The sequence below is a fragment of the Merops nubicus genome, unplaced genomic scaffold, assembly GCF_000691845.1.
Source record: "Merops nubicus isolate BGI_N331 unplaced genomic scaffold, ASM69184v1 scaffold37811, whole genome shotgun sequence".
Lineage (NCBI taxonomy): Eukaryota > Metazoa > Chordata > Aves > Coraciiformes > Meropidae > Merops > Merops nubicus.
In genome coordinates, this window is record NW_008588433.1 from 9,126 (window position 1) to 22,377 (window position 13,252).

Consider the following 13,252-nt stretch of genomic DNA (forward strand, 5'->3'; position numbering starts at 1 on the left):
ACCCTGGGCACCCTGCTGGGGGTGAGCTGCTGGAGCAGGGGGTGGGATGAGATGATCTCTAGAGGTCCCTCCCAGCCCCACCATGCTGGGATAATACACTCATCCCTTCAGGAATAATAGAAGCCAAGAAAATTCATCAGGCTCAGTTTAATTAAGAAAGGTGACCAAGGTAAAAATCAAGATTTTTGTTTAAGCCCAAAGGGGCAGGGAGATGAACTAAGCCTTTGCAGGGAGCTTGGGCACCATTTAAAAACACCAAGGGCTCTGACCAAGTATCTGCTACCCACCAGAAGTCTTGGGAAAAGAAAAGAGGGAATGAGCATGGTTAGGAGGGATTACTAGAAGCAGGAAGATATCCTCCAAAAAACTCCACCTGTGTCTAAGAGTAGAAAATAGATCAGCTCAAAGTGACAGGATAGAGGTAAAAAAATAAAACATTTTTTAAAAATCACACGGAAGAAAAAAAATCTTTGAGTAACAAGGTCCAGGGAAGGTTACTGAGGTAGAAGGAGTCCAGCACAACAGGAGCAGGAAGCATGCCAAGGTCTGCAGAGCTGATAGATCACCAGGGTGTAGAAGGGACACAGAGAAAATGAAGAAATGAGGCCATACCAAGAAAACACAGTAATTTTTCTTTTTCCATCTGTGTTCACCAGCAAGGAGCTACAGAGGGTGTAGAGCCCTTCTTCAGCCACCCAAAGCACACATCTCAAACCCACATGCCAAGAGAAGAGGTGTAAGACAAGAAAATAAACACAAGGAAATGAAGCAAGTGCTGCTACCAGACAGGACACAGTTGGCTGCAGAAGTTTCTGGCTTGGAGCTCTCCAGTACTGGGCAGACTGGATGGTGGTTTAACACAATGCTGGGTCTTTTAAGGAATGAGTTTCTTGTGAACTTTTTGTCTACTGGACAGCTGAAATTATTCAAGAACAGCCAATGTATTGATAGAGCTGACAGGCTGCTTGGACTCCTATGAGCCTTGTCACAAGGTTCCTCTGCAACCAAAGAACTGAAGCTGCTCTAAGAGCAAAGGTTCTCACAGAGAACTGCTGGAGTGATGGGAAACAGGAGCCCTGCAGGGGCCTGTGCTGAGGTCTGTGCTGTTCACATCATCTGAGGGTAAGAAAAGGGTGGTCAGTGGTTGATGCCACTTAATTATTCAGGGACATGAAGACAATGGCTGGCTGGGAAGACCTGCAGGAAGATGAGAGAAGCTAAAGGGATGGCAAAGAGCAGCAAATGGAATTTAACATAAATAAAGTGACAGACACAGAGAAAAGCCAAAGTACATAGCAACTGATGGGCCCCAAATTATCCATTCCCAGCAAGCATCTTAACTACCCTCCATCTCAAAAAGGACACAAGAGCTGAAAGTGGCTTGATGAAAGTCAAAACCAATTGACAGTACTGACTGACTGCTATGTGAGGAAGGGCCAAATGATCTAAAGCTCTTCATGTAGAGAAAGAAACGCCAGGAGATTATGGCAAACAACATGGAGATGATGTACTGAAAGACACAGTGAACTGTGGTTTGCTCTTCAAGAACTAGGAGGCAACAGATGTAAGTGAAAAGGGAAAGGGATGGGAGCTCTTCATCTGACTACATATGCTGTGGAATTCCTTGTCTATTCAAAAGAAACCAAACAAAAAAACAAATATTAAGGACCCCAGCCCTGATTCAGGTTTCTGGACTGGATCAGGTCACTGGAGACTGGGAGCATACCAAATTATCATCACACGTTTGTCCCATACTCTTCTGCCACTGAAGACCTTCACTGTTGCCTGACGTCTTGGAAGATACTATGTCAGGTGGGCTAGAATGGACCTTCTCATACTCTTCCCCTCACAATCAGGTTGTTAACATTGACATTAATGAGAACTTTCCAGTATTTGAAGAATTAGGAATTCATCAAGACTATCATCTAGACAATCACTGCACTTGATCCTTTAAAAGTATAAGACCAATTGAAAAAAGATCTGAACTTAAAGAGGCTCAGAAAATGAACCTGTGATGCTGAGAAATCCTATCAGGATAGTTAACATTTGTACAATCTATTAGACAGTTCAGGGCAGGATGACCCATGCTCTAGGAACACAAAATTTTGCCACAAATGCTCCTAGTGGAAGTGCTTGCCAGTGTTCTTCCTGCTTGGTCTGGCTTCCCCCAGGACGACCGGGCAGACAGCAGCAGATCAAACATGCAGAACACAAACTAGGACAGTACTATTTAGGGCACGGCAGCCCCTCAGAGCTTATCCACATGGAGCCAGTGTCCAACATGCTCTACCAGGAGGCACTGAAGCATTAACTCAGGCTGGAAGATGGGAGCTGTTCCCATAACATACCAGCACACATATTTTAACTCTTCAGGAGCAGCTTCGATCTACACCGAACTTCACAGTGTCTGGACAGAACTACTGCAGTCCGTAGAGCTAATTAGGAAATGAAATCAAGCCCTTTGTTTTAATTCAAGCTAGAGGAGGCTGGCTTAGCAAGCTCAGGTTTCATACAGCAGTTCTAGGTGGGACTAAGGAAGAGATCTTAGATCTGGCAAAGGACATCTGCAAAGACGCAAGAGGGGGGAAAATAATTAAGATGCTGAGAATTTTATGGGTCAATTTTTTCAAGGCTATATTGATTTAAACTAGAAATTAGCAAGCCAGGAAGATACATCAGCCCCTCCATAAACATTATTTATAGCAGCATCCCTCGTTTCCCTCTCAGTGTGTGCACACAGGTTTCTGACAATGCCACCCCCTGCTGAGGAATGCTGCAATATTTTCTGTTAATGTTTCCTTCACTGTGAAGGGACTCCTGAAGGTAAGGACTCAGACAGATTTATTTTTCTTTTTAATTTTCATTTTCTAGCCTCCTGTGGACCCCTCTTGCTTGCTGCAGCAGAGTGCTCCTGCTCTCCCCGGGGCAGAACTGCTCCACACGGGCCGAGGGCAGGGCAGAACCCGAGCTCCAGACAGCTCCAGCAGCTGGACCACTTCCCACACTACCCCGCTGCAGAGGATTTAAGACTCCATCCTCCAGGCTTCACTGCTCACTGTCATTAGTACTACCAAAGGAAGCAATTTGCATTAGAATGCAGAAAGCCAGGCCTGCCTGATGAAACCCCTCGGTTTGGGGGAGTTTATCCAGAAGATGCCCTGATCTGCTGCTTAAAATCTGGGCTAGCAGGGAAAGCAGGATTCCCATTCCCCCCCTCTGCTGGGATGCCTGGGGCAGAGATGTCGGGTGAGATGCAGCTGAAGGGCACCTAAGGAAAGCCAATTCTGGGAGGAAAAAGCTGTTTATTTTATTTTGCTCTCGGGCTCTACCCAAACAAGCCCCATCCAGCCCCATTGTTCATCCGCAGCCTCCCCGGCGGCAGCCTGCAGCAGGGACCTTACACAACCCAGCTAGCTCTGTGCTTCTGACCTACATAAACCACTGTCCTGGGCTGGGGGCAGAGGGGGAACCGCCATCCTGCTGCACCTCAAACGGCGCTTCTCAGTGAGAGACATCAATAAATTACAGGCCCTGATTTGATTCCTCAGGGTGAAAGACTCTCCAATGAATCAGGCTGGTGACCATGTTTCCCATGCGCTGCCGAGCCAGGAATAACTAAAGCCTTTTAATTCACACCCTGTGCCCAAACAAGAGCCAGGCCAGGGGCCGGGGCGCTCGCAGGGACGCTCTGAGATGAACGTGTTCCACAGCCAGGGATGATGAAAAGAGAAAAAATAAATCACAGTGCAGTAATAAAGCAGAAGTGTGAATAATTTCACTGTCACTATGTATTAGAGCAGCCTGGGAAGAACATCACATGGGCTGGAACGGGGCATCGATTGGTTACAGATGACATCATGATATGTCAAGGCACGAGCTCAGCTTCTTTTATGCCTGGAATAAAACTGCTCTTGCATTGGACATACTTGAGCTCCCTCTGCTGATACAGAGCCACCCAAACCCAGAGCAGATGGGCCTGCTCCGTGGCTAGGAGCTGCTGCTGCAGCTCTCGGGCATTTATTTTTATTTGGTACTCAATGGTAACGACTCCAACCCCACCACCCTCCACCCCACCTGTAAAACCAGAGAAGGTCTCACGTGGGGAAGGAAGCGAGTCCTGGGGTACAGGAGGCCATTACCTTTCTGCTGGAGAAATGAGCGTGCTTCCCCAGCTTGCTGTTGAGAGCCTCCAGGAACATCTCGTCGGTGACTTTGCCGACGTTCATGCAGGCATCGTCCAGAATGGCAATGATCCCTTTGTGCTGCTGCTCCACCAGGTCCACGATGACCTGGTTGTTGAAGTAATCGATCTGTACAACACAAAGGACAGGTAGATCTGTGGCCTTGGCTAGTGAAAAAGGAGCGTGCCAGTGCTGGCCACAATGACCAGTACCCTGTGACAGAGAATGGGGCCGACTGGGCACAGGAGAAGCAACCAGCTTTCAGCGTGGGGATCACTCACTCAGAACACAGCAGGCTACCCTTCTACCACTACACAGCAGAGAAGGTGACTTTTCAAACAGCTCACAACAGTCTTGAGACCTCTGCTAAAAATCAGCTGCAACAGAATGTGGTTTAAAATGTCTTTTAAAATCCAGCTGTGCACAGTCACCACAGTGAAACCTGCACATCTCAACCTTGGCATTCTGAAGGGAACTTGAACAGGAGAACTCAAGATTTTTACACTTTAATATCTACAACTAGACAAAGTACACCAGCACTCAGAACAGAAACACACAGTGGTCTCTGTGGCACCACAGAGCTGCCATGATTTGTTTTCACTCTGACTTGGAGTGATTTACTTTCCCACACCATGGCAAAGAAAGAAACGTGGGGAGATAATTGGCTAGCTTCTTCCACAGCCTGACCTGCAGGCAGCGAGTCTGACAGCACAGCTGGCATGGACACAGAGGTCCTATCGACTCTGATGGGAGCATACATGTGGAGCAACTTTAGATCTGGGACTTACTGGTACACTGCCCTCAGAGCGACCTCTCCCCCCCCTGCCGAACCACTCACATGTTTCCAGGGAATCCCCTCTCGCTGGTACTCCTCCTGCTCCTGCTTTAGAACCAGCTGAATGAAGAGCTGCTGTAGCTTTTCGTTGCAGTAATTAATGCAAAATTGCTCAAAGCTGCATAAACATAAGAGGGAAAGGTGAGGAGACTTGTGGCCAGGAGAAGGCCCAGCGCTGTGCTTTAACGGCGTGGCTCACCTGTTATTGTCAAATATTTCAAAGCCATAGATATCCAGGACGCCAATGACCGTGTTCTTCCCGTGCACTGTGGTGTCACAGTTCTTCACCTCAATGCCATCGTTGATGTGTGTCACAATCCAGCAGAAGAGGCGCTCGTAGATGGCCTGCCAGGGAGCAAACACTGGGGACTGAGCCTCTGTCTGCCTCTGCTCTGCCTGGCACAGTCACACACAGTGCAACTCAGCCTAACTCAAGGTGCTGCCCTCACCACACAAAGGCTGCAGATACCATCCTGCTCAAAGTGAACAGCTACTGACATGAAGAAAATATTCTATGAAATGATTTTTTTTTCTTTCTTCCAAAACTCATTTACACGAAGCCTAAATCCTACTGAGGTCACTGGGTCCAGTAGTCCCCCTAATTGGATCCCAGGCTGCTTTTCAGCTGCCTAATCACTCCCGTTCCTGAGAATTATTTAACAATATTGAAGAGCAAGTGAGAGGTCAGCTACAGAAACCTAACAAGTGAACACAATGACAGTAAAGTGAACACAATTCCTCTTCACCATTCAGAGAGAAAACGTTCTGTCAGCTTAGCTATCTTCAAAGTCTGCACGTTCAAAATGTACCACAAAGCTGTGCAAACACAGAATCCTGGGAAAAAAAGCTGAGTTAATAATCAAGTATCTTCATAACTTCAACCGTTCTTCCCTTATAATTTGATTTCTTAGCAAAGGAAGGACAATTGTCACTACTTCTGTCATCAGGATCCACCTTTCCAATAAAAAGACAGCACTTCAGGTTTCCAGCCTGAGCTCTAGATGTTACAGTTCCACTCTCAACCCTTTGAATTTAGTCAAAGACTCCTTTAGCAGAACATCCAGCCCTGCAGAACGTACTCCTGGCCTGCAGATCCCACCCCTCTGCCGTGTGGTGGTGCCATGGCCAGGGGAGGGTGGAGATGGTGCTGCTCTGCCACCCCCTGCAGAACGCCAGGGCCTGGTCATTCACAGACACCCACCTGAGGTACAGGTGTCCTGGGTCTCAGCAAGCACTTGCTGCTCCACCCAGGAATCCTCCTGGGACCTCAGTGGTGAAGAGTGTGCAATCACGAAGGCACTTCAGTACTGAATGCCCCCCTCGGGCATCACCATCTTTGCTGCACAACTCAGCCACGAGGCAAAGCAAAAGAATCCTGTGGGAGCAGCTGTCAGAGACAGAAGTGGCTGCAGAGGAAGGGACCCCCCTCACCTTTGCGAAGGCGTCTCTGCCGTAGGTGGCCTCCTGCTCAGTGTGCTGCTTGTCGATGACGTCCCGCCCCGTGGCCACCGTCCGGAAGAGCAGAGCCTTCTCCACCAGGTCAGCTCTGGTTGACAGCAGCTCTGCAATGACTGACACCACCTTGCCATTTTCTATTACAGGTGTATCTCCATCCACAGAGAACTTCAGGTTCCCCTGTAATAAGAAGAAAGAAACAATTTCTCGATCTGTCTTTTATTAATCCAGACTGACAGAAAGATGGACTCGTTCTGGTTGGAAAAGACCTCTAAGATCATCACATCCAACTGCCAACCCAGCATTGCCCACCACTAGACCATGTCCCCACGTGGTGCTGATAGGAACCAGCACACCCCAAGTCCATCCCTACACCAATGGGTCAGGACATCTCCTAACACCTGAGAAAGGTGAGTCTTGAGTATCCACATACCCACAGAGCTCCAGCATCAGTGGAGGCAGCACAGCCTGACCCACAGAAACACATACCTGCTCAGTGTTCAGCTGAGCCTCTGGGAAAAAATGACATCAAACACTTCCAGAGGTTTAATCAAATGCTGCCTCAAGACTGAGGGTCTAGTGGTGGGTAAAGACACTCGGTACACAACCCCTGGATGCAGACTCCTCCAGTGCTGGGCTGCAGTCACTGTACCACCACTGCCCACCGGGGTGCTGTGGCTGTCCTGGGGGAGGTGACAAGCCAGCAGAGCCAACAGGGCTGGACTGACAGTGCCCAGCCACCACAGCTTTGCCCCTGAACACCCCCAGAGCCAGGAGTGAGGAGCACACCACGGCACCCTGTGCAGCAGCCTCCTGCCTGCACGGCCTGGCCCTGCTCTGCCTCCACCCCCGCCCTGGCGCTGGGGCAACCGCTCCAAGGGGGAGCAAGGACGGGCAAGGAGCCACAGTCTCCTCTGCCCTGCTCCTCCTGCCTCTCTCCTCCAGTGAACAGCCGAGTGCCAGGGCCACTGTGCCAGGCAGGAGGTCCCAGGAGGACACAGCTGAAGGAAGGATTTCCTCAGCATCAGAACACAGAACCAAGGTCTCCTGTGCTCACGCCTCCAGCCCGAAGCGAAGCACCATCCCCAGCAAAACCACACAGGGGATGGTGAGTGTGAGGCAGAGCTGGGACAGCAGGATGGTGAGGCAAGAGCCCCCTACCCCTGCTGCCAAACCCACACAACTGCTGCTCAGGACGTGTAACAGCTCCCCATACTTAGTGGTTTGTCTGTTTTGGGATCTGGAATACACAGGAATAAATGGGAACTTCCATCATTACTGCAGCGTCCTCTTTCACCAAGGAATTTCACTCACCACTGGAAGCTGTAAACTCTACACACTTTCCCAGCCAACAGACCTTCCAACTGCTTCTGCAGCAAGAGAATTAGAGCTGCTGGAAGTGCCAGTGTAGCTGCCCCCTGGTGAAGAACAGCCCACCCACACCTGCAGGCAGGGAGCTTACCAAGTGCAGGATGGCTGCCACAATTTTGTAGACAGTCTGAATCTCCTCTTGCTTGAAGCCTATCACTTTCATGGCATCAGCTACTGCTTTGAACTCTGCACCATCATTGATGGAACACTGAGGGGAGAGAGATGTTTGGGACGTTAAGGGCTTAATGGAAGTCAACTGTGAGAAAGCAAAGATTTTTGCAAGGCCATGGGAAATGGATATGGACTTTGCTGTTTTTCAGATGCAAGACACTGTCATGAGATGTCTCAGCTTATTCTGCTGTCCTACAATGTGCTGGAATGCTGAACCCCACACTGCCCATATACTACATATACTACCAGCAATGAGGTACAGGGACCCATCCCAGCATGATTAACCAGTTCAGTGCTTTCCCAGTGGAATTTATTGTGAAAGAGTAGATGCAACCCATAAAAAAAGTGAGAAGACCAGTTACAAGCAGAGCAGTCACAGACCCTGTGAGCAGAAGCTGCAGGGCACTGTTGCAGTGTGCCTCCTGGAGACAGAGGTTTCTGTTACCTCTTTGTCCCCAAACATGGGCACACATCCAGAATTTTCCACCTTTCCCAGGTTGTGGTTGGCTTGGCCACCGCAAGACCAATCCCCTAACACCCACTGGACCCCTGACCTGTAGGTATCCCATCCGTGCATCCTCACAGGACAACACCTTGTGTAAACCCACCTACCTGTTCCAAACCTCTGACCCCAAGGCCCCAGGCTCTGTTGCTTCTCCCCCTGGGGTGGGGGCTGTTTCAGTGCCTGCCTCAGGGGTTTTTGTTTGTTATTTTCATACTATTAAAACCTTTGATTTTGGAGGAATGTGATCGTTGCCCATCCCTCCTTTAATCACCACTGTCCTCCTATTGGCTGAAGAAGAGCACCCTGGAGGTGTTACTAGGGTCCTGCTGGGGGTCTTCTCTTCCTGGGCACAACCAGCAGGTATAAAAACCTCATATTTTTGAAAAGTAATAGGGCACCAGCAGTACACTTCTGGCCACCATCATTCTCAAGATGAACCACTGTCCCACTCCCCTCCCAGTCACTGGAGTTTGTTTTCACTGCAGATGTCTAGAGAAACTGATAAAGGCTTCTTGAGAAGGTCTGTGGGTTTGCTGGCCAAAGAACATCTCAAGAAAGCCATCAGGTAATCAGGGAGACTCTTCCCTGGACCCTGCCTTAAAGGGACAACACTAGGGGCAACTCCAGATGTATTTAAAGTGCTCAGGATCTTCTCATCCTAAAAACTTTATGAGTTTGTTCCCTTCTTTCCTGTGCAGAGGCCTCTTGAGGACAAGTGAGATATGAAGAATGAATGCTTCAGTAACTGAAATGGTCCTATTGTAAAAAAAAAAAATATGAGTCTCTGTGGCTTTTTGGTCCAGAAAGCAGCTGAAGTTACCCACAATGGAGCATGAGAAGTCTGCCACTGGTAACGAGTCAAATATCTATGCCTGCATTTACCACAATGGTGATGTCTCTCCTGCTGCATTTAATTGCCTTTTTAAGCAGGCACAAATGTCGTGCTCACAACCACACCTACACTCTGTCTTCTAGGGCCAGAAGCTCCATTCAGAAGAGCACACTGGTCTCACCTTCCCATATCCATCTCGTGAACACCCCGTCTCAGCTTCTGCCAGCTCAGCAGCACTGGAAATATTTCAAGAAGCACTTAAAATTTGAAGGCAAGTTGCCTGTGACTGCCTGGCAGCACCCTCACCTTTAGCTGTGCTCCAGGACAGATATAGCTGTAGGCAGACGCGTCCTTCTGCAGGTGGAGGGAACGCAGCATCTGGTCAGAACCTCCCTGGAGGAGCTGCACAAAGAGTGTTTGAAGAAACAGTGAATGAAAAAAAATAAAATCCTTCCTTTTTCTATTTTGTATTCATCTGCTCGACAAGCAAAACCATAAACCCATTAATTTACTGCCACAGCAGAATAAGCTGGAGTCTCTGGAGTCACAAGCACCACGGGTGCAATCCAGAGTGTGATGCTGTGGGGCTCTGGCCACCAGAAGGAGGTTCCTAGAGGCCTGTGCTTTTGAGTGACACAACTGTTCAGAAAACAAGCCTGAAGCTCTTCACAGCCCAGACGTGTTTACATCCCTGCCACACAGCAGCTGTGCCTTGGCAAGCACAGTCACCTCCCTGCCCCACACAGAGCCCTGCCAGCTCATGGGAGGTGCTAACGTGTCGTCACGGAGTGCTGAGTAAGTGGGGGGAAAATAAACAAACCTGGGTTCCCCTCACTGCAAAGCTGAGAATAAAGGTTACACTAACAGGCCAACCAATTCCCAAGGGACACGCATGGGAACCACCACACAATATGGAAGATATTAAAAAGAAAACCCCCCTCAAAAAAGAAAGTCTACTTGGTGTCATAAAATGACTTCCATATGGGCTAAAGGCCTCAAGAGAAAATAGAGGGATTAGACTTATTACAAACAAAACAGAGTCAAAGTCCAATATTCTACCATATTTGTTTAGTTAGCCTCCTTTTAAGTTTACAGATGTGTTAATATGGGACTGTAGGACAGAAGAAAATAAATCTTCCCATGCTCCTTCCCTAGACCAGGGCTCTGCAAAGAACCAAAAACCTGAGATCACCCAAGATGCAACAACAAGGGAACCCTTTGCAAAACACAGGAGAGGGTGAAAGTTCTGAAATGCTTTGCCTAACGTGTCTGGGAACTCTGAGAAAAGTCATTTGTTTCAGCAAAGGAAGACACACCTGGTAAAAGGAATGAAAGCTTCGTTCTCCTGGCTGTTGCACAATCACACGAGACTGTGGGGAGATGAAAGACCAAGAGAGTTATTTCTGGAGGTGGACACCTGCCCTGAGACACCATCGCCTCGGTTCACCACTGCTAGGACACCTCCACACTCACCCTATCTCACAGGAAGTCTGGTATGAGCATTATTAGCTAAGCATGACTGTGGAGCCTGAGGTCTACAGTCACAAAACCAGCTTGTGTAACAGCTGCAATGTCCTACTTCCAGCCAGGAATCCTGCCTGGCAGCTGTGGAATTGCTTTCATGGAAGAGTCCAATTAAAACATCATTTTAGTTTCGGACTTAATCACCAGGAATGAAAAACAGGACTGGGTGACTACCACCAGTGGCCACAGTAGCCACCTCACCAACAGGCTGACCAGGGGCTGCATGAGCAGATGCTCTGCTCCAGCACCAGGGTGTCGTGTTAGGGAGCAAGTGACAGCTCCAGCTTCAGAGCACTCATTCCAAATCAGCGTAAAACACCACCAAAAAACTGCAGACTGCAGTAGAAATTCAGTCATCATGCAACATCCCCTTATTTTCTGCTACACAGATCCCTACACAGACACACACAGAGTTAGAACTATGCCTGTTCCTGCTGCAGTGCAAAGTCACCGTCTGTCAGCTGCTTGTGTGCAGCCCAGAACCCCACATGCTTTCAAAACAGAAACACATTTAACTTGGGATTTTATTAATACCAAGAATATTAAACAAATGATCAGGATTTAGGTCACTGTGGCTGCAGCCCCACCCCTTTTCTGCAAGAAAATACCACATGATAAATGTTTGGGTTTGTTGGTGAGGGTTTTTTTAAATAAAATGAAGTGTTTATTTCTGAAAATAGACTTCAGGGAAATAACAGAAGTAAAAAACACAAACAGAAAAGGATGTTGGCAGATGTGGTCAAACATACAAATTAAAGCCAGACATGTGTCTCACATCATAAGCACTGTTAATAGATCAAGCCCAGTTTCTCTACAGAGTTTTCTGTATTCCAATGTTTTCAGCCACTGCTTAATGACATGAAAAAAAAAAATGATGCTTAGGATCAATTGGAACATATGAAAACAAAGCTGCTAAAAGATCACACACGGCTGTGGAATTATTCCCAAAAGACAATTCACAAGCATATTGTTGCTACTCACAGAACTAAATATCTTCTCCTTTCATTCCCCAGTGAGACCTCAACAAGGGAACACATAAAGAAGGTGTGCAGATGTTAAATTAAACTCAGCTTTTATTTTGGCTACAAATTACACACACCTATGTGCACATAAGCTTTTGAGTAGCACCAGCCCCTTAAGGGCTCTGAAAGCAGTGGGGTTAGAGTAACAAGGCACTGCTGGTGCTCCAGCTGCATTTCAGTTACTCATAGGAACTCTTGGAGAGAACTAAAGCTCTAGACTGAAGGGGATTCTGTGTCCTCCTGCAGCAGCTGTTGACATCCCATGTTTGAAAGGAAAACTTCCTCGTGGCAAAGCAGAGAAGTAACCACAGAAAAGCCTCTAACTCTTAATGTGTGGGGGCCTTACCTTTTCCAGCAGGTAATTATTGATGTGCCCACCTATTGGGTCTCCTTTAAAATCGAAGTTGATGTCCATGTACTTTCCAAACCTGCTGGAGTTGTCGTTGCGGTTGGTTTTGGCGTTGCCGAAGGCCTCCAGCACACAGTTGGATTTCAGCAAGGAGGAATGGAAGAGAGAGGAGGGTAAGCCCAGACTTGGAACCCCAAAGCATGGAAAGTCTTCACGGGCATTTCTCAGGAAGGGTTTAGGAACAGAGAGGTGTTCCCTGATGACACACCAGGGCAGATGTGCAGGACAAGAGCAGTCCCAGGAAATCAGCTGGGAGCTTTTGTCACGTCCCTTAGGGCTGAGCAAATGCAACCCAAAGACCAGATCCCCCCTGAAAACAGCATCAAAAATCCAATTCCTTTACACAGGTTAAGTTTTCAAACCAATTTCTTGAATTCTTCTGCAAGTCATTGTCACAATTGTTGTTGGGGCAGCTGTTAGATCTGCCTCAGCAGAAAGCCACTATCTCTGCTCAAAAACCTTGACTCTAGGACTGATGGGCAGATTTTGCATCAGGAGCACACAAGCTGGAAAGGTGATGGAACATGCTCCTCACACCCAACGTGCTATTCTAACACACATATTGCAGGCAACACGCCACAGGAAACAGGATATCTAGATACTGTGGTTTATTTTCAAAGTTTGAGCTTTCAAACTAGAGTTTAGCAATCAATATTGCAAAGTTCTCAAAGCAGTGTCTGAAGAAGTGTGGTAAATGCTCCAAAAATCAGCATGTGGTAAGTCTGAGAGGCCATCTATCAACATGGCACTCCACAGTCCACAGAGGGAGATGCATAAAGCAAACTTTCACCCTTACCTTTCCACCTCAGCCCGCTGCCCGGGGTTGGTGATGGCTGCTATGTACTGCATGATGTACTTGCTGGCCTCTGTCTTCCCAGCCCCACTTTCACCTGAGGGCACAGACACAACAGTGACACAACAGAGCATGAAGAGCAGAGCAAAACCCT

General features: G+C 48.0%; 1 protein-coding gene across 1 annotated transcript in view; it reads right to left on the reverse strand.

Moving 5' to 3' along the window:
- LOC103781535 (unconventional myosin-Id-like) overlaps positions 1-13,195 on the reverse strand; it is a gene marked incomplete at both ends in the record, with an annotated part of 17,668 nt that extends 4,473 nt beyond the window's left edge. Inside the window, 9 exon segments of the mRNA XM_008949254.1 lie at positions 4,140-4,310; positions 5,020-5,134; positions 5,216-5,361; positions 6,448-6,651; positions 7,934-8,050; positions 9,657-9,752; positions 10,667-10,720; positions 12,243-12,429; positions 13,096-13,195. Coding sequence (XP_008947502.1) covers positions 4,140-4,310; positions 5,020-5,134; positions 5,216-5,361; positions 6,448-6,651; positions 7,934-8,050; positions 9,657-9,752; positions 10,667-10,720; positions 12,243-12,429; positions 13,096-13,195 — 1,190 coding nt within the window.
- Between the last annotated feature and the right edge of the window lie 57 nt (positions 13,196-13,252).